Source organism: Dryobates pubescens, chromosome 5, assembly GCF_014839835.1.
Source record: "Dryobates pubescens isolate bDryPub1 chromosome 5, bDryPub1.pri, whole genome shotgun sequence".
Classification (NCBI taxonomy): Eukaryota; Metazoa; Chordata; class Aves; order Piciformes; family Picidae; genus Dryobates; species Dryobates pubescens.
The window spans coordinates 30,512,220-30,532,172 of record NC_071616.1 but is presented as its reverse complement, the minus strand read 5'-3'; the positions used below and the strand labels follow the sequence as shown (position 1 = coordinate 30,532,172).

Here is a 19,953-nt window from a genome sequence, read left to right as displayed (position 1 = left end):
AGTGGTCAAAAGCATGATAATCTTAATCTCTTTAAAGTAAAGAGATTACTCTTCATAGCCCCTTATCTGCTAGTCTTACTTCCAAAACATCATCAAAACTTACCCATAGGAATGATCAGGACACCGTTGGTAATGGAGGACAGTACCAGACCTTGGATTCTGTACACTTCAGTTTAAGCCTTCCTGTTCTCACCTGGAATAACATTATTTCCCTTCCTTTTTTTTTTTTTCCCCCTCCTTATTTTCCTCCTCCTTTTTTAAAATTTATAATTCTATTTCACTTTTCCAATTGTGCCACAATATGAACAGGATTTCAAGTGAGCCACAACAGGGTTAGGAAGGCTTTTTGGGTTTTTTTGAGTGCAGCAGTCCTGCTGCAAAACTTCAGTCTCATAAACTAATAATTTTTGTTAAGGGTGCCTGACTTTCTGTTACGAACTTCTATTTTCACGTGCTACTAATTTTACCAAATTCTAACAGTCTGACACATTCCATGCCAGATATCTCCCTCAGGCTGAATCTTTAAAAACCTCACATGTTGTTTTCCACAGGAAAACACAAAACCAACTAAATAAAAATTAAATCTGGTGACTTGTTACAAGACTACTTCTCTCCATTCCTTTCACCAGAGATTTTTAACTCTTCTAGATGGAAATTGCTCCAGTAAGATGCTTTACCCAGATTCAGTTAAGAGTGCATAAAGTTGTGTGTGTTCAGAGGGCTGAATTGCTAGTTGTGGAGAGCTCCCTCCATTCTGGAGTGAATATGGTTGCTACTGTGAGCCTTGCTGGTCAATGTCCAAGGAATGGCACTAGAACAGAAAGCACATGAGGCTTTGTCTCTCTTGCCTTTGAAGTGTGCCCTATAAATATATGTGGCAAAGAATGCTAAAAACACCTTCAGGACTTCAGGATTGTTCAATCATGGATCAAAACGTGGGCACATCATAAAACTAGGGGTGCTTGCAGACTTAATTCAGTTTCTTTAAGTGTATGCCTCATGAAAACCATATTGGAAGAAAAATGTAACTTTTTTAGTTAATGTTTTATTAGTGCACAGAGTGTTACTTGATAATGAGATCACTCATTGTTTATTGCTGTTCAATGAGAAAGCACTCACAAACCTGTATCATTGGATGTAGTAGGGTCCTACTCTAGCAACAAAAAGGCTTTCAAATGCATCTTGAACTGATTGCAGATGACAAGTGACCCTGCTTTAATTACCCTGTAGTGACTACCCATATGCAGATTCTTATGCTGCAGTAATGAGACAGGGCCCTTTGCTTAGAGCCTGCATGTAAGGTGTTGCCACAGAGCAGATTAATGTATAGCAGCAGCTTTTCTCTGATAATCTGAGACAGAGAAAGAAGTAGGTGCTATCTCAGTAGAATTAAATATAAAATGAATTAAGGACATTTAGTGTAAGATCTTAAGTATAAGATTAGCTAATATGAGACTTCATAACGCAAAGCTTTGGGTAGTAGAGGGATTAGAGTCTTCATCTCATTGGAAAACCAGTAAGAAAGCAGGAGTCCCACCAGAGCTGAAAGAGAAATACTTCTATGCTTACAGAAAAGGAAAATGAATAGCTCTTGTTTAGAAGCAGGGAGAGATTAGCAGAGTTAGAAAATATTGTTGTGTACTCTCACCCAAAGAAGTAGAATCTCTGCCTCAGTGTCGTGGTTCAGGCCCAGCTGGCAGTCAAGCCCCACGTGGCTCTCGCACCACTGCCCCCAACCCCAGTGGAATGAGAAGAACTGGCAGAAAGTAGCAAAGCCACATGGGTTGAGACAGAGATTTAATAGAACAGTACAAAGAGATACTGCAGCTCATCTGGCCCTGTCCAGTTGTGAAGTTGTAATGTCAGTAACCTACTCAAAGCACCTGTGTTTGCCAGGCCAGCCTTACCCTTACACAGCAGATAGGATGTCAGTATGGTATCAAAAACTCAAGGCTGGTTCTGTTGACTGTCCTAGCTATAGCCACTCCCAGCTTCTTGTGAAGGGTGAAAAAACAAACAAACAAAACCCACCCACAACAAAACAAACTTAATCTGTCCTGGCTGAACCCTGGACATAATTATTGTGGGCTGCTTTTCTATCACTTCTGCCAGATGAGTGTATTAACTAATCTGTAATGCAGCTTTGAATTGTGATTTCTCAAGAGAGTAAGGTGACTAAACTTAATACTGACTTTACTTTTCTGATTATAGGAAATTACTATTGGACAGCTTTGTTAGCTACTGTGTGAATGGTGTTCTATTGAAATACACTCTCTTCCTTTCTGTACAAAGAACTGCTCTTGTACTTTAGATTTTTTATGTAATCTCTTTGGGGGTTTCGTGTGTGGTTGGTGGTTTTTGGTTTGTTTGGTTTTTTTTCTCCTTAAATAAGCCAGGAAGGTTCCATGGTGAAGTTGAAATTTAGCTTTATTAAGGACAGATTAAATGAGAGTCAGTACCTGTCTGAAACCCTGTCCATTTTTTTGGTTTATCATTCCATTATGCACTGTGGAGAGAAGATGACCTGTAGGCTGTGGAGAAGGCATTCCTTAACCATTATTTTGCTAATAATGCTTTTACTAAAAGCATCATTTTTTTCAATGAGGTAATTACAAAACCCAAACCCTCTCAAACCAAAAAAAGGCAAACCAAACATCAACAACAAAAAACCCAACCAGTGAAACCCACAAAAAATCCAAACAAAAGAAACACCAAAAAAGCAAAACAAAAAAAGCTGACCACAAACAAAACCCCCAACCAACCACACCTCATCAGAACAGAATCACTTTATTTCTTTCCCTTTTTGTTCATAGATACTTGTCCTGGCCTACTAAAGAACATATGGCTAAAATATATGTTCCTCTTCCCAGTTTTAAGCTCTGGAATACCAGTTTCAATCATGTCTAATTGCATTTAATTTCAGTTACATTACTATAGCTAGTAAATAGAAGTGGTAGTACTCTTGCTAAAATGCAGTGCTTAATTGTATCTGTTGATGATAAGGAGGCAGTAGATAGTATCTCCAAATTATTGCAGTTAATAGTGAAGGCTGAACTTTGTTCTCCAGTAAGGCAGTGAGATAGACCTAAAGAAAAATCTGAGTTCAACTTCTGATTTTACTGTTTTTCATGTTTTTTCATTCCTACTATGCTATTGGAGTTACCTAACTTAATGCTTGCCTAACATGGCAGTTATGAGATAAAGCTATGAACAAGAGTTGCTGAGTTACAGTACAGTTTTACAATCTGTATGTGTGTGAAGGGTGGAGGTCTGTAGGGGAACGTGAGTTCAGTTAGCAGTTTCTGTATCGCAGATCTTAGTCTGTCCTTCAGAAAGACTTCAGTGTGGCTTGAATTTTGTTTGGTCCAAATGTGCATACAGTGTTTCAGCTTTTGCCCTTTTAGGAATACAGGCCCAGTTCTCAGAAAGTTTTCTTTGTCAGAGGCTAGGGTTGTTAATCTAATTAGGTCTTGATGAACTGCGGAGCCTCTTGTCTTAACTCACATGAAGGTTAATCCTGAAAGTTAACTTAAGTAATTCATTCCATCCCTTCCACTTCAGTCCTCCTAACCTTTCAAATGAATATCGTTCACTTAAGAGGTTTTTCAGAGCTCATTGGTTCTTTTTGAGTTGCCTTTTACAAGAGAATGCTAAATTAGGGAAACAAGATTGACTACCAAACTCAAAGCCTATTATATTCCAAAGTGAGGAAACCCCTCTGGGTGGAGGAAAGTGTATTTTGAAGCCTTATTCCTGATTTTGAGTGAGGACTAACAACTGTGAGTGCAAAATGCTTCTGAATACCATAATTGCATACCTTCAGTTATGTATGTATATATATTCACTGCTTGCTTATGGTTTGGTTCTGTAACATTCATTACACCAGCAGTGGCTTGTTTTAAACTATTTTTCATATGCACACACAGATATGACTTCTATTCTCTTAAGCCCTCAAATTACTCAGTGAAGCACAGAAAACAGAAGAGGAAGGGTGGTATCAGCTATCTATCAGTTGTTCCTTGCCTCTGCTTCTTGCTTAACAAATTGTAATAAGCTTGGAGAATTTTGTGAGGTTTAATATGGTGGCAAGCTCCTTTGCTTAAAGACATAACCATTGACAGTCTTCAAAGGAAAACTATTGGCTGGAAGTTTGAACTTAGTTCCTTGAGTTTTTCTTTCAAATGGAGGAACAAAAAAAACTTGCTAGAAGAGTCAGATACACTTAGAAAAATATCTTTCTGCTTTTGTTAAGTAAGAAATCCCCTGCCCTTCTGACTACTAGAAGGATTGTATTATAAGATTAAAATAGTTAAAGTATTTTCAGCCTTTATGTGAAGGCAACAAGTATTAAATGTGACCAGTATATAGTAGTATTGTTGAATGTCTGGCACTGCAGAATATTGACTGTTTTTTAGACCTTAAAATAAAACCAGATATGAAAAGAATTCCTTTTCTTTTTTCCAGCAAATGGTCAGCAGAAGTCTCGGGTCGAAGCCGTGCTATTCCTCACATTAAGACATACATGAGATCCTCTCCTGACTTCCGGAAGATTGCATGGTTCTTGGTTACCAGGTAAACAACTAACCAGACACCTCTCACTTTAAAATAAAAAAAGGTAACATATAAAGTTCTTGTCAGTTGCAGGCCTAGGTAAGTTACTGCCATAATCCTCACAATACCATAAGTAGTGATAGGAATTTTTGTCCATACTTAGTGTTTCTTGCACCAAAATCTTGAGCTGTAACCGCTGGTTTCAGAGTTCAACATCAGCTGAAGCAATAGGAACTTGTAAACCCTAGGCTATGTTTCTTTAGCACATGCTGCTCTGTGTTTTGGGGTTCTAAAAAAATAAATACAGGTGAAGATGATTCTTGTGCTGCCTTACTATGAAACATGCAGACACCTGATGTTTCAAATCTGATCTTTTGTCAGAGAAGTTAAGCAGTCTAGCTTGAGGCGTAGCTTTGCATTTCTATCATTTGGCTTTTAAAGACAAAAAGGGAGCAGGAAATTTCTTGACATGAGGGGATAATGTCTCCTTGTGAATGACAAACACAGATATGTTTCAGTTTTCCAAAAAATTATTTTGTTGTGCACCCCTATATACTATAGGTTGTCTTTTTATCCTTTTTCTGAAATGCTCAGTTACCACAGTATTTTGTCCTCTTTCTATTCTGGCTCTTTAAATTTCATGACCCATCAATACTGTTGCCTACTATAGTAGCAGTGATTAAGGAGTTGGGGTTTTTAAAGGATTTAAGTCATTCAAATATGATACCAAATCCAGTAGATACAGAAATTGATGGTTCCTCTTATTCTTTTTCCTCACATTTCTTCTATTCCACCACTTGCTACTATCAAAAAGCATCCAATGTGTCTGTGAGTTAAAATGTAGAGTTCAAACGTTGTATTTTGCTATAGAAGTAGGTATTGACCATAGAATTGCATTTATATTTTGACTCCCACTTCATCTGCTTCATAGCTGATACTGATGAAGCTACAGCATGGTGCTGAATAGCTTATTAAAACTGAAATATCCATTTGATAAAAACTTGCTTACATAAATACATCAAACAACAAAATGCCATGAACAAAGGATACCAATTAATTCTTGGAAAACTGCCCTGCACTAAGTTCATTATAATGTAACTAGTCATTATTGAACTAGCCTTTAATCTTCCTAAATCATCAAACTGAAGCTATTTATCAATACCAAGTTCTTTCCTGAAATGTGCAGAGAAGATTCAAAAGACTGAATGTCTTGTAGATCTGAATGACACAAGTAGGCTTGTATAATTATCTGTGTTGTATGAATGCCCATCTGTATATTGTCTCTGCTGCTCCCACTGTGCTGCAAAAATAGCAATAAGGAATAACACCCAGATCACTTTTCATGAAAAGACTAAGATTCTGATTAAACTCTCCTGCTAGAAGTGTTGCTGCAATTGTTGTACTTATGTGTTTTCTGCTGTGAAGATTATGCTTCACTGAAATGCTTTGTCTCTCTTTGCAGTGCCAATCTATCTAAAGCAGCATGGGGAGCTCTGGAGAAAAATGGCACCCAACTGATGATCCGTTCATATGAACTTGGAGTTCTTTTCTTGCCTTCAGCATTTGTAAGTACATTGTTCAGGTACCATCCTGGGATATTGTGAGAATCTGAAAACATTGATGAATACAGATGCCAATAATCTGTATTCTTTGTTTGCTTCTTTGTTTGCAAGCTAGAATGCTGATAGCAAGTAGAGTTTTGTGTACAAGTTATTCCTAAATAGAAAGTACACAGCAAGTGTGAATTTGTCTGTAACACAGAAGTCACATCAATACCAATCTCAGACGTCCTCCAGCATGGTTTATGTGGAGGAAAACTTAGAAAATGCATTGATCAGCGACTGAAAGAAGAAAAATTGTACACTTCCCTATAGTAGGGAATACTGGGTTTGATAACACTGCACTCTAGAAAAAGCAAACATCACTTGTGTAAGCAGATTTAGAGATCAATTGCACTCCAAGTATGAGTACTCTACTAGTAAATAACAACATAAAGAACTTTTCTGGTGAATACTCTTTGGTAAACAGTTCCTAATGAAGCCTAAGCCTTGTGGTCATCAGGGTGAGAGGCAAAAAACACATTGCTTGGGTCTGCTTGCATGAGACAAATACTGCAAAATTTTGACCTGTTTTCTCCCTGTTTCGCCAAACCTGTTTAGGGACTAGGGATAATTCTGCTTGGCATGAGAGGGTGGCTGAATTGCTTTTGAATCTTACAGGCTTTTCAGCAATTTTTGCTGCATTCTGCATTCATATGCATGATGTAAATGTGTTGACTTTTGGCATTCTAATTTTTCCTTTTGATGAGCCTTCTAGAAAAAGCACTGTGTTCCTGTTCCAATCCCCACTATCTTCAGTAAAAGATCAAATTCATCTATTGCTATCTATTTTTGTGTTGACATTAGTTGAAACAACAAGCAGTGTGAAAACTTCATGTAGTGCAGAAGTGTCACTACTGAAAATTTTTCATCCTCTTACTTAATAATCAAATGTTTTTGTGCTTAATGTAGCAAAAAGAAGGGGGAGCTATTAAATTTCTTATATTGAGAGCCCAAACTCCAATCTTGTGTAGTATACTTGAAAGGTAATATCAGATTAATTAAAGAAGCAAGATCTGTCCTCTACCAATCCACTCCACTGCTCCCTCCTATCTGATTGTTGTGACTCATCCTTTGAAAAAATATTTCAGGCTTTAAGACTGTGATAGTGTTACTGTGCTGTCTTATCTAACACCTGTGTAACTGTCAACCTTATAGCAACAATGAAGCTCTAGTTTTCATCTTGCGTGTGTTCACCTTGTCTCTTAATAAGGAAAAAGTAATGAAAAAACACAGTTTCTGTGCTGCTTTATTTCTTTTTAACATTTAATATATATTTAATATAGTCAGTGTAAAATGAAAAAGCTATGGGCCAGTGTTTTCACTTGTACTTCTAATATGCTTGTAGAAGTTTAAGTAAGGTGCATTGGAAAGATTAAAGTGTGGTTCTTCGAGAGCTAAATGGCTTTTCAGAGAGTTCAGAAACATACATGTCAGGGAGTATGAGTCACTTCCAATGAGTACTGCTGGAAAGAAATGTTAACTGTAGGCATCTCAGATTTGAATGGCTGATGGGTTTTTTTATTGCAGTGTGAATTTATGCTTATGATAATGTAATCTTATCTGAAAACCAAAACTTGTGTAATGCACAGAAGGTGTTTGTTTCTTGAGAATTACCAGTTTACTGAACTATCCTGCTATTCCTGTCAAATTGGCAAAACTCTTCAAGAACTGGAGCTGGTGCAGAGCCATGGTAGGTTTCATGTCCACATTAGTTCAAGGCTTCTTCAGGCACAGCTGTACAAGCTGCTGTCATTACAGTGACACACCTCATCGATTCAATACATTTGTAGTGTTTTAGTAGACAACAATGCTTTTGGCCGAGTTTTTGCTTTATACAGCTTTAGGGAGCAGTATTCCAAGAAGACAGCTGCGCATACCTTTCAATGAGATTTCATTTAGCATTGAAAACTTGCTTGAAGGCTACATTTCAGTCAAATGGATACTCTACTTTTCTAGTGATAGGATCTGACCCTTGGGATCTCAGTCTGTCAAAAATCATTCATTTCAAAAGTGTCATTAGCATTTAGAGATGAGAATTTTGTCTTATGAGTCATTCTTTGTTATTAGTCTCTGGAAATCTTTCACCTATACTCAGTATAAAAGGAGCCTTCAGTAGGAACTGAAGTAGGCAATTGCTTGGAGTAAATTTAATCCAATTTCTATGCATACAGTGGATCATAACAAAAGTTGGCCAAGGTCTTGATCTCTCATTGTACTTCCAGGGCATATTCAGATTTGCAAAAAGGATGCTGACAGTGTTGTGATTGTGGCAATCAGTTTTGTTTGTTCAAGACCCCTCTCCCTTAAACCTATAAGTGCTGCAGGCTTAATCTCTCATCCTAGGAAGAATGTGTAGTGAAGCTTTGCTGCAGCTCATGATCATGTTCTGGTAACAAGTAAGTTGTTGTACCTGTTTAGCTCAGCAGATCAGTCTATTTGGGAATTAACTATGCAATAATGTAGGTTGCAATCTGGCTTCTCAAACTTGTAAAAGCCTTAGATTAGCATAGCATGTGAAACTATATCAGTTGGCCCTACCTGTCTGTGACTGTGTTCACTTCCTTAGTTGTACTGGCACTGGCGTTCAGTGGATTCCTTGTGCTTTAAACCAGCACAAACTGGTCAAAACCAAATTGCCCTGGTTTTCAAAGTGTTGTTCCATAAACCAGCTCAGCATGATCAGGTAGAAGTAGGAAGGGCAAGTTCGAGGAGGCAGAGAGTAAGGAGGTGAGTGTAGCATCACATTGAGAGAAGCTTCTTTTGGCCTGATTTTTGTAACTGGAGACTATGGAAATGACTGAACAGTTAAGTTTTTGATCAAAATAGGTGTAAATGGCTAGCACTTGGCTGAGAAAACCATTGTGCACTACAAGTGGCAGTGTCCAGCCCTGAGTTCTCTCCCTTTTTGTCACTCTGGATAATTTAATGAGGCCAGTGTTGGGTGAGAAGACTTTTGCTATGTCAGAGGAACATCTCAAAACTCTGTGGCCAAAAGCAGATCTTGTGGAAAAGTACAATGGTGAGACCTGAATGTAGTAGTCTGTCCCTTGAGGCTTTTTGAATTAGAGGCTGCAGCCTCTTCTGTGAACATCTTGTCTTCTTGTAAATGCCTGCAAGCTTCTAGCATTCTCAGTTCTGCAATATCACATGAAAATTAGTTCTGAAATGTTCTCAAAAAATTAGTTTTGTTTGATGGTTTTCCTCTTTTTCACTGAAAGATGCCATAACCACATGATCTTAATCCACCTTTTCCATACCACTTTTTCTGTAGACTTTATTGCTTTCTAGGCTGAAGAGTCCTTAGCCTCCTCAGTTACTCCTAGGATGGAGATTTAGGAGATTTTTCTTACAGAAGAAAAAAAAAAGCAGAATCGTTTGGGTTGGGAGGGTCGCAAATGGAGAGACAAAGATGTGCAAGTACAATGCTTTCTCTACCTCACAATGCTTTCTCAGCCCTCACAACTCTTACTTGTGCTGCTCTACAGATGGCTGTGCTAAAATCTGCCAGTGTGCTTCAGTCTTATGTTTGAGTTCAAAACTCTCAGAAAACAATCTATTTGAAGCGCATGGAAAACTTGCAGGCCACAAACATTTAGTACATATTTTAGAAGAGAATACTTAGTTCTTTTCCTTGGTTTCCTAAATAGAGATGCTTAATTGAGAAGAGTGGCACAAAAAGGTCACCTTTCAGTAGTCACATAAAACAGTGTGTGTGTGCAGAATGGGGAGACTGCAGCTATTGTTGCTGCTTTTACGGGGAAGTGCCTGCAGAGATACCTGATAAAAAGGAGGTAGTCAGAGACTAATATTAAAACTTCCTTTATGGGCATGTACTCATCAGACATTCAAGTTGCAATGTCTAGCCTGTGAATCAGCCTTATGTGTATGCCTTGCAGTATGCCAGCTCTGCATAAAAAAAGTTGCTTCTTTGATAACTTAGTCTAGTTGCCAAGATTTTCCTTGGTTCAGTGTGATTTTAACATACTATGTAGAAGAGTAGTCTCAGGTGAATGGAATACTAATGGAATAATAGAGAATAAGGGATAAGAGAATAAGCATTTTTAGAAACTGAATTTTCCAGGTTTTTTGCAAGTGAAAATATACAGAATACAAAGTAGATGAAGTGCTTAGAAATATAACTGAGTGTTCCTTGGCCATGAGAGTGAACTCAAGCTCTTGGAATGCCAGGTTAATAGTGCTGATTTCTAAGGTCTGTTTCTTTGTGTTTCTCCCCACGGTTTGATCACAGAGTTAATAACACTATTCTGGTGGAAGTTAAGACTTGGAATGCTTTAAGTTGGAAAAGACCTCTAATTAAGATCGTAAAGACTGACAGTTAAAGTTATTGTGGCAGCGGTGGGATTCGAACCCACGCCCCCGAAGAGACTGGAGCCTTAATCCAGCGCCTTAGACCGCTCGGCCACGCTACCCTTGTGGTTTTAAATAGTACCCATTTAAATTCCTGAGCTGAAACCCACAATAGCCCTGTGGTTTGTGTTGACTGTTCTCTGCTGAATACAAACTTGGAAGTAGATCATTCCTCACTTGCCATCTGTTGACTGACAGTTCTTCTCTGGTTTTTTAAATGCTTCCAGAATTTATGCTTTGAGGTTGGGTCTTGGCCTGGTATGCTAATGCACACTCTCAGAAATATTGAATGGTTTTTCTCAACATAGCAGCAGCTGTCATCATTTACAGTTTTAGTATTTAGGGGAAAATCAGCTGATGCTGACATTAGATCATAAGCTTCTTTTTGATTAAGAAGTAATGTTTGTAAAAAAAGTGTGTCCTGTGTTTGAACTGCATTTCCCTTTCAATCTCCATTTCTTTTTCACCTCCTACATCTTCACTCTTGTTCATGTTCAGCTTGCTCTTTCAGCTGCTGGGGATTCCTTTCCAGAGGCTGAAATAAACTGCATCTTTAATGTCTAAAACATGTTGAGGAAACACCACCACCAAACAGCGTGGATTTCTGGGAAGCCTGTTGCAGCAATTTTAGTTAAAGCAAAACCAAAAAGCAACCTGGCGGTCTCTAATGGAAAGCTTTCTAAATAAATAGTTTCTCCTCAGAGCTTCCATCTCTAAGGTTTTAAGATAAACTGACCTTGACTTGTAAAATGATATAAAAGTTTATGGAATACTTAAATCTTCTAAAAGGCCTGCCGAAGAATATGGTACTAGCTAGTCAGCTGTTGGAAATACAAACTCAGAAATACAGTAGTTGCTGTTGAACTGAGAACTTACTCATGATTGCTTACTTAGTGTTATCAAATGCCACAATTATGTGTAGATAATCAGTCACAGACAATTAACAATAGTGTCTCTGAGTAAAATACTTCTATAGTTGTCTGTATGGATGGGTGTATGAGCTGAATCTGGATTAGAAAGCAGCCAGCAGTTGTGTGTGATCATCAGAACTGAACAGTTTGCATTTTTGCTGAGTCCAAATAACTGAACCAAGCACCTTCAGTCATAGCTCAGCTTGGATCAGAACCAACATGAATTAGGCTGTGCTCTGACTGTGTAGCCTTAACTTCCAAAGTCATGTAGTTCCTTGTTCTTCGATTTCTCTAGTTTCTGGTGAAATTCTGTCCTCTGTGGAATAGAGTGGAGGAGTGGGAAAATAAGTACAATAACCCAAAATTCTATGTATGTCTGGTTAAACCTCATGACAAGGTTTCCAAACTTCAGTGGTAAGGACACCCAGAAACACCTTTTCCAAGCCAAGGAACTCTGGGTTTAGATACCTGAATTTGTCACTGTGGCTTCTTATTAAAAAAGGGTTCTGATACAGTTGAGTAAAGCTCTATTTTGAATAAATATGCATCATTGTTGAGGAAGGATTATATTGTACGTTTCACTCATCTGAGTAGCATGGTCACTGCAAAGTTTTGTGGGCATCCTTAATTCTTTACTACCCAAGCTAGACAGTTTTTAAACATTTGTGTTAAAGAGTGGGATTTTTCTGTTTACTGGCATGGGAGAGTCCCATAATCATCCAGTGGAACAATCTTCTACAGGAGAGAGATGGTATTTGGTAGTATCAAAATACTGTAACGATATGGGTGTTAGTCCCCACACAGGTGGACAGCAACTCTTAACCTCTGCCTTGTGATGGTGTTTCGTAAACTATAATCTGCCTTGTGTTTGGGGCAAAGAAGGGTGGGAAGCAGAATTTTAAAAGCTCTTCTGCTTCATCTTCCTATTCTTGCTCCCAGTGCCTACTTTTAAAAATGTATGATGCTAAAGCACTACTAGAACCCACAACAACAGCTAAAGTTCCATAAGTTTGGTGTTTTTTAAAAAAAAGCTTTCCCAACACAGAAATGTAGCTTTTAACACTTCAAAATGTATTGCTGTGAGCAGCAATACAAAGAACAAAATGCAGCTGCAGAGGGAAAAAATCTGAAAGAATAGGTTATGATTGAGGAAAATTTACAAGGCAGGCAGAATTATTTTTTTAGGCAAGGTCTTGGTGGTTTGTTTTTTTGGACACAGTAATGAGAGCTGTCAAGATCCAGGAAATGCCGAACCAGACAAAATGTGTGACTTATTTCAATTTCTGTGTGAAGATAGACATGAGTTATTTTTAAAAGCATGTGAATCTCCTCAGAGAGCCTGGTTGAATAATGTATTCCATAACCTAGAGTGTTACTCCAGGATGTTTTGAGGGAAAAGGAAATATCTTTATTTGGATTAGTATTACTGTAATGGAGGATCTCCACAGGTTAAATTCTGACAGACAAATACAACAATTTTGGGATAAACTGTTGGAGAAGGATTGGAGGGCAGCATCACAGAAAAAATAAGACTTGGAGGAAAGGAAAATAGAACTGGTGACTACTGAAGAAGGAAGAGGAAAGTAAAGATGTAGAACCAGAGAAGGAGGGAAAATACCTGAAAAGAAACACACTGAAATAACTGACAATTCAGCCCGCATGTATGTTTGAATAAAACAAAATTATTTAGTGGTAATTAAGAAGCTTGCTTGTGATACCACCAAAAGTAATCCAGTAGGACTTGGACTGATGGATCCTACAGCTTGAATAAATTACAAGTTTGGACATGAGCCAACAATGTGTGCTCCTCGTCCATAAGGCCAACCATATGTTAGGCTACATCAGTGTGGCCAGAAGGTCAAAGGAGGTGACTGCCAATCTATTCTGCTCTGATGAGACCCCACCTGGAGTGCTGTGTTCAGCACAAGAAGGAAATGGAACTGTGGCAGGTCCAGAGGAGGGCCACAAAAATGATCCGAGGGCTGAAGCCCTTCTGTGAGGAAAGTGAAGCAATTGGAGGTGTTCAGCCTGGAGAAGGTCCAGGGAGACCTTATTGCAGTCTTTCAGAATTTGAAGGAGGCTTACAAGAAAGATGGGAACAGACTTTCTATTAGGGATTGTAGTGATAGGGCGAAGAGTAATGGGTTTAAATTAAAACAGGGTGGAGTCAGACTAGATATAAGGGAAGAATTTATTTTATTTTTTTTTACAGTGAGGGTGATGAAACACTGGCACAGGTTGGGCAGAGCTCTTGAGCAACCTGACCTAGTTGCAAGATGTTCCTGCTCATTGCAGGGGTGTTGGACCAGATGACCATTAAAGGTCCCTTCTGACCCAAACTACCCCAAGATTTTTAGGAAAAAACCCTCTAGTTGTTCAGTAATGTCTTAGAAATAAGTGATAAAAGCTTTAAACTTTTAATCTGTTCTAATCAAATTGTTCTTGGCTGACAATAGGCTATTGGAAATCTTAGAGACTTACTTTTTTGTCACTCATTACAATTGATGAATGGGATCGAATTTCTTCTCTTTAGGAGTAGCTAAGCAGTATCATCTGCCAGAGTTACCTGAATTCCATTAAATCTGCCCTTATATTGCATTATAGTTTTTATATCTATATTCCTTAACCTTGTTTAAAGTCCACTGTCACTCTAATATGATGTAGTCTTTGAAACCGTTATGCAAGCAGTTTCAAATGGTCATTAATTATTTTTTTTTAGCATATATGGATAGCATTATCCAAGATACAAAAAACAAGTCTTCAAGCCTCCTATTTGCAGGTATCACAAGTTGAATTTTAATTCAGGTCATGAAGCACACTAAACATCTAATATCAGGATAAAATTAAGCATGAAGAGAAAAATTTTAAAGCTTTTCTCATTAGTTAAACACCAAAAGTCTTAATGTTTTGTTGAATTTTTACAGTTTATTCCAATGTCCATAAGTGTTTATGTGAAAGAAGCAACATCTTGTACTGAGGTGTGCTGTTACATGGTACTAGCAGAGACCTTAGGCAGTTTGAATAGAATTGCTCACACAAGCAAGACCACCAGCAGTTTTACCTAGTGAATGTGGGAATAGATCAGTGTATGTGTAAGGGACTGAGAAGGTGGAGTATATAGAATGTGGGTCCACCTGCAGGGCCAAACAAATGAATATAAAAGAAAGAGAAGTAATAAGAGAAGCTGAGTTCTTAAGAATGGAACATGCATTAGGAAGTACCAAATCTCAATAATGGAGGCAAAATATTTTATTAAATTTTATGTGAGAGAACCCTCTGTGGGTTAGGTTTGTCTTTTTCCCCAAAAAACTGATGAGGCAATCTCCTGTATGTTCATCTTCCTTCACAGGGACTGGACAAGGGTTACTTTCATGTGAGAGGGAAAATGCTTTCAGGAAGTAATAATTCAGCAACACATTTTCCTGTACCTTATGACCTGCCACCAGAACAATATGGAAACAAAGGTAAGGTGTGACTTCAGAAGAAAAGTAGGTATATCATATATGGAGCAAACTAATCTGAGTAACTTTTGAGTCATTTGAGCACTACTGTGTTCCAAAGCTTGCTTTTAACTTTTTTGTGGTACGACTGCACTTGAGATATTATCAATCTCACATTCTGGGTGCAACTTGAAAACAAGCAATCATAGTCTTACAAGTCTTTTTTTCTTTTTAACTTTTATTTATTGAGGTTGGATCAAGAACCTAAATATCTAATTACTATTTTTTTCATTCCTCTTCTGGGATTCTTCTGTGTGTTAAGAAAATAGATATTAATTTTTTTTGCAGAATCAAAATGTCTTTCTGAAGAACTAATGGGGAAAGCAGTGTTAAAAGAGGAATGTTTGTAAGAGAAAAACAATCCTCTGGAATTGAGACATGCAAGAAATTCCATAGAGCAAATGTGAAAGAATTGCTGCAAATCACAAGAAAGAGAAGTGCCTTTTAGTCCATTCTATGTTTCATAGTTTTAGACTTTATTTTCCTGATCTGTGCTAGAATCCTCTTTGGAGGGGTGAGGTGGATGTATCTCATAACACTTGAAGAGATTTACAAAATCTCAACCCTACCTACTTCTGAGACTCTATCTAGAATACACAAGTCAGGAAAGTGATAAGTGCTGTTATGAGGTGATGATGGCTCAAAAAACCTAAAAATACATTGATGATAATACTGAAGTGCAACCTGCAGTATGTGGGAAGAGTAAATTTTTATATTGCTGCTCTTCAACATGAGAAGTTTTGCAGCTACTTTGTTTTTTTTTGAGAAGCTATGATCTCAAAAGGACATAGTCTGCCACAGAGCGTGAACTAATAAAGAGTTCAGGAAAGGTAGCATCTGGAGCAACTCAAATCTTTCTGCAGATTTTTGAACTAACAAATGATGTGGTGAGAGACTGTTGAAAAGCGAAGAAGTGAATAGATTTATGGAGTCTTATAAATGAAAGTAAAGACACGTGGTTTCAGGGTGATTGAAGTTCCCCGGCAGGATCAGAGCCTGCTAGCATGATGCTTCCTGTAGTTGGCAGCAGCATCCTTCTGACTGGGCGGGCTGTCATAAACACCAACTGTGAGGTCTCCTTTGTTGGCTTGACCTCTGATTTTTTTTCACCCAATAAGCTCTCAGCCTGTTTTTCAAACAGAGCTCTGTGCAGTCAATATACTTCCTTTTGCACAGACTACAAACACTCCTCCTTTCTTCCTTGCTTCCCCTTTCTGAACAGTTTATAGCCATTAATTGCAGTGCTCCATAGTGTGATTCATCCCACCAAGTTTCAGTGGTAGTAACTAGATGTAGCAGGGAAGAGTTAATTGGAGTTTGATTAGAAGTATCCATCTGCCAAGGGCTGCCTGGGAATAATTGGTGTTTGTGCCTGGGAATGCTTGGTGTTTAAAAAAAAAAATAGAATAGAATTAACCAAATTGGAAAAGACCTTCAAGATCAAGTCCAACCTATCACCCAACACCATCTAATCAACTAAACCATGGCACCAAGTGCCCCATCCAGTCTCCTCTTAAACACCTCCAGCGATGGTGACACCACCACCTACCTGGGCACCCCATTCCAATAGCCAATAACTCTTTCTGTGAAGAACTTCTTCCTAACATCCAGCCTAAACCTTCACTGGCACAGCTTGAGGCTGTGTCCTCTTGTTCTGGTGCTGGTTGCCTGGGAGAAGAGACCAACCCCCACCTGGCTACAACCTCCCTTCAGGTAGTTGTAGACAGCAATAAGGTCTCCCCTGAGCCTCCTCTTCTCCAGGCTAAGTAACCCCAGCTCCCTCAGCCTCTCCTCATAGGGGTTGTGCTCTAACCCCCTCACCAACTTTGTTGCCCTTCTCTGGACATGTTCAAACAACTCAACATCTTTCTTAAACTGAGGGGCCCAGAACTGGACACAGTACTCAAGGTGTGGCCTAACCAGTGCTGAGTACAGGGGCAGAATGACTTGCTTGCTTCTCCTGGCCACACTATTCCTGATACAGGCCAGCAGGCCATTGGCTGTTTTGGCCACCTGGGCACACTGCTGGCTCATGTCCAGCCTACTGTCAACCAGTACCCCTAGGTCCCTTTCTGCCTGGCCATTCTCCAGCCACTCTGACCCCAGCCTGTAGCGCTGCATGGGGTTGTTTTTACCAGTGTGTAGAACTCGGCACTTAAATGTGTTGAATCTCATGCCATTGGACTCTGCCTGTCTGTCCAGGCTGTCAAGGTCCGTCTGGAGAGCCCTTCAACCCTCTAACAAACCAACACCTGCTCCCAGCTTGGTGTCATCTGCAAGCTTACTAATGGTGGACTTGATCCCCTTGTCCAGATCATCAATAAAGATACTGAACAGGATGGGGCCCAGCACTGATCCCTGGGGGACACCACTAGTGACTGGCTGCCAGCTGGATGTGGCACCATTCACCACCACTCTCTGGGCTCGGCCCTCCAGCCAGTTCCTAACCCAGGGCACACTGCACCTGTCCAAGCCACGGGCTGACAGTTTGGCTAGTTGTTTGCTATGGGGGATGGTGTCAAAGGCCTTGCTGAGGTTCAGGTAGACTACATCCACAGCCTTCCCCACATCCGCCAGGTGGGTCATGTGATCATAGAAGGAGATCAGGTTGGTGAGGCAGGACCTGCCCTTCCTAAATCCATGCTGACTGGGTTTGATCAGAAGCTCCCAGGTGCATGATAAGAGTAAGAAATAACACATATCTGTGGGTTCCTCTGTATATAAAACTAAGTGGAGATGGGAATGTATTGAATGTGTTGACATCCTCACCTAACTGCCAAAGTCCTTCAAACCCCTTGTTTGACCTGAGGAAGATGAAGATGAGGAAGGCTGTTGCTGGGCAGGGGGTGTGCAACCCCTGAGTGGGCTGTATGCATGAGCAGTGGATAAGGAGTTACATAACATTGTGAAGTATGGGAGGGGCTTTGGCCCAGCCTCCTTTGATGTCTTGGCCTGACATCATGGGAGGCGGGACCCTTAAAAAACTGAAGATTGCTGCTGGTGCAGGCTGCTGCTTCTCTGATCTGACAACAGCACCTGGTTTTGTGGGGACGCCTGCCCCCATGGGAGATGGCCAGCTCCGCCATGTCGCGATCCTCAGTACTGCCATGTTTCTTACAGAGTGTTTAGGGTAAGTTAGTTGTGCTTTACTGGGGATCAGGCTCTGCTTTTAGGTTGTGCCTTGGTCTCAGGTTTCATGCCTTACAGCGCTCCGGCGCAACACGGTCCACCTTTATAATAAATAAAGCCGTACCTATCGGCACCTGTGGTACATGTAACTAACTAATTCCTCATCCAAAAGAACTCACTAAAACAGTGAGTTCTAGCTGCACAGTGGCTTCCAGCTCCTGTTTGTTTTCCATACGCTCTGCATTGGTATGGAGACACTTCAGGTATCGCCTTTTGAGAAGAACAAGCCCCAATTCCTTTTCAGCTTTTCATGGGTATTTCCCTGTTGGTCCCCAATGCATCTCAACCCCTGGCTCTTCTGTGTTGCTCAAAACTCCATCCCTTTCCACCACGAAGTCTAGCTTAAAGTCCTACTTAGAAGTTGGGCCAGCTCATTGGCAAAGAGGCTCTAACCCTACTTGGTTAGGTGAATCCCATCATCTAACAAACCTGATTTCTTACTGGTACATCCACAATCATGGAAGCCAAAACCTCGAGTATGGCACCAACTACACAGCCAGGCATTCACCTATTCAATATGATGTATGTTACTTTTGTTAACTTGCAAAGATGATTTTTCTACTTTAAAAGCTTACTACCTATCCAAAAAACCTTAAATGGTATTTCAGGTTTCCCAGAGAAAAAATACTGTCTCAGTGTAGAAATTACAATGCAATGTATTATACTGTCCTACATAAAACCTGCTGTCCATTTAAGTGTTGTTAGTGTTTTGGGAAGTGGTGGCAGGGATTGTGCCTGAGTTAATAGTTAACTGAAGCGGAAGAATGTATTATGACTGTTGTGCTATGGGACATGTATGCTCTGCCTGCTACCTGATGCTCAAACTGGTGAGTTTGGGGAGATTTTTCTAAAAGGTCATACTTAATTTTTTTCTTTTTTCTTTTTTTTTAATTTTAAAAGAAAAAAATTATATTTAGAATCTGTGTGTGTTCTCAAAATGTTACATACCCTGTCTTCTTCCTGCAAAAACTAACTGTATCATTAATATTGTTCTTTTAGTTGCTACATTTAACCTATGGTGTCAGTGAGTTTTATGCATATTTCAACTAAATGTAAAGGTGGTTTGTTTTTGGTTTTTTTTTAATAGAAAGCTTATTTCTATAGTGAAGTTGTTTGTCTGTAGTTCAGCTTTCTCCCTTGATACGAACAGATGCCAGAATTCACATTTTAGAGGTTTTGGCAATGGAAGGAATGTCAACTGCTTGTGCCTTTTCACATCTCTTTCCTGAATGTTCTGTTTCAGTCTTCAGCCTCCTGGTTTAAAGAATTCCCATGCTATGGGGTAGAGTTGTAAAATAATCTGTCCTTAACAATAAAGTTATCAGAGTCTCTGGAGGGTTATATAAATAGATTTATTTTAATAAAGTCTTTAGAAGCAGAAATGAAAGTAATTATACTTTCCCTAAAGAAACCTTATTGACTGATCCTTATAACTGAAGGAGAAAAGGCTCTGGGGACTTTTCCACAAATTCACATTCTTAGACCATGGGAAAACAAAGTACACATCACTTTCATATAATCAGAAAAATCCTGTCAAAAGCCAGAGAGACGAGAAGCAGGGAGAATAATGAACAGATGGTCAGGAGCAAAGCAAAGTAGAAAATAGGCATCTCAAAATACGTTATTTTTTTCTTCTACTTGTGCAAATTTGAATCTTGGATCAGACATACTGAATGTTACAGAATTATTAATATAATGTAACCAAGTGCAGGAAACCCAGTTCCTTGAAATAATGTAATGGCAGAAATTTCATGTTATTCTGGCACATCTTTCTGTCATATTAATTTGGACTAGACTTCCAGCATGAAAACTGCAGTGAAGTAACTGCATCTT

The 19,953-nt window shown here is 39.2% G+C and overlaps 1 protein-coding gene and 1 non-coding gene across 2 annotated transcripts in view; one reads left to right on the top strand and one right to left on the bottom strand.

Moving 5' to 3' along the window:
• Window positions 1-19,953, top strand: part of TDP1 (tyrosyl-DNA phosphodiesterase 1) — a 42,356-nt gene that overhangs the window by 16,759 nt on the left and 5,644 nt on the right. The window contains exons 13-15 of the mRNA XM_009904830.2: window positions 4,465-4,572; window positions 6,014-6,116; window positions 14,781-14,895. Of these exons, the coding sequence (XP_009903132.2) occupies window positions 4,465-4,572; window positions 6,014-6,116; window positions 14,781-14,895 (326 nt within the window). The remainder of the gene's footprint in view (window positions 1-4,464; window positions 4,573-6,013; window positions 6,117-14,780; window positions 14,896-19,953) is intronic.
• TRNAL-AAG (transfer RNA leucine (anticodon AAG)) lies at window positions 10,501-10,582 on the bottom strand. The gene has a single exon. It is a non-coding gene; the product is annotated as a tRNA-Leu (tRNA).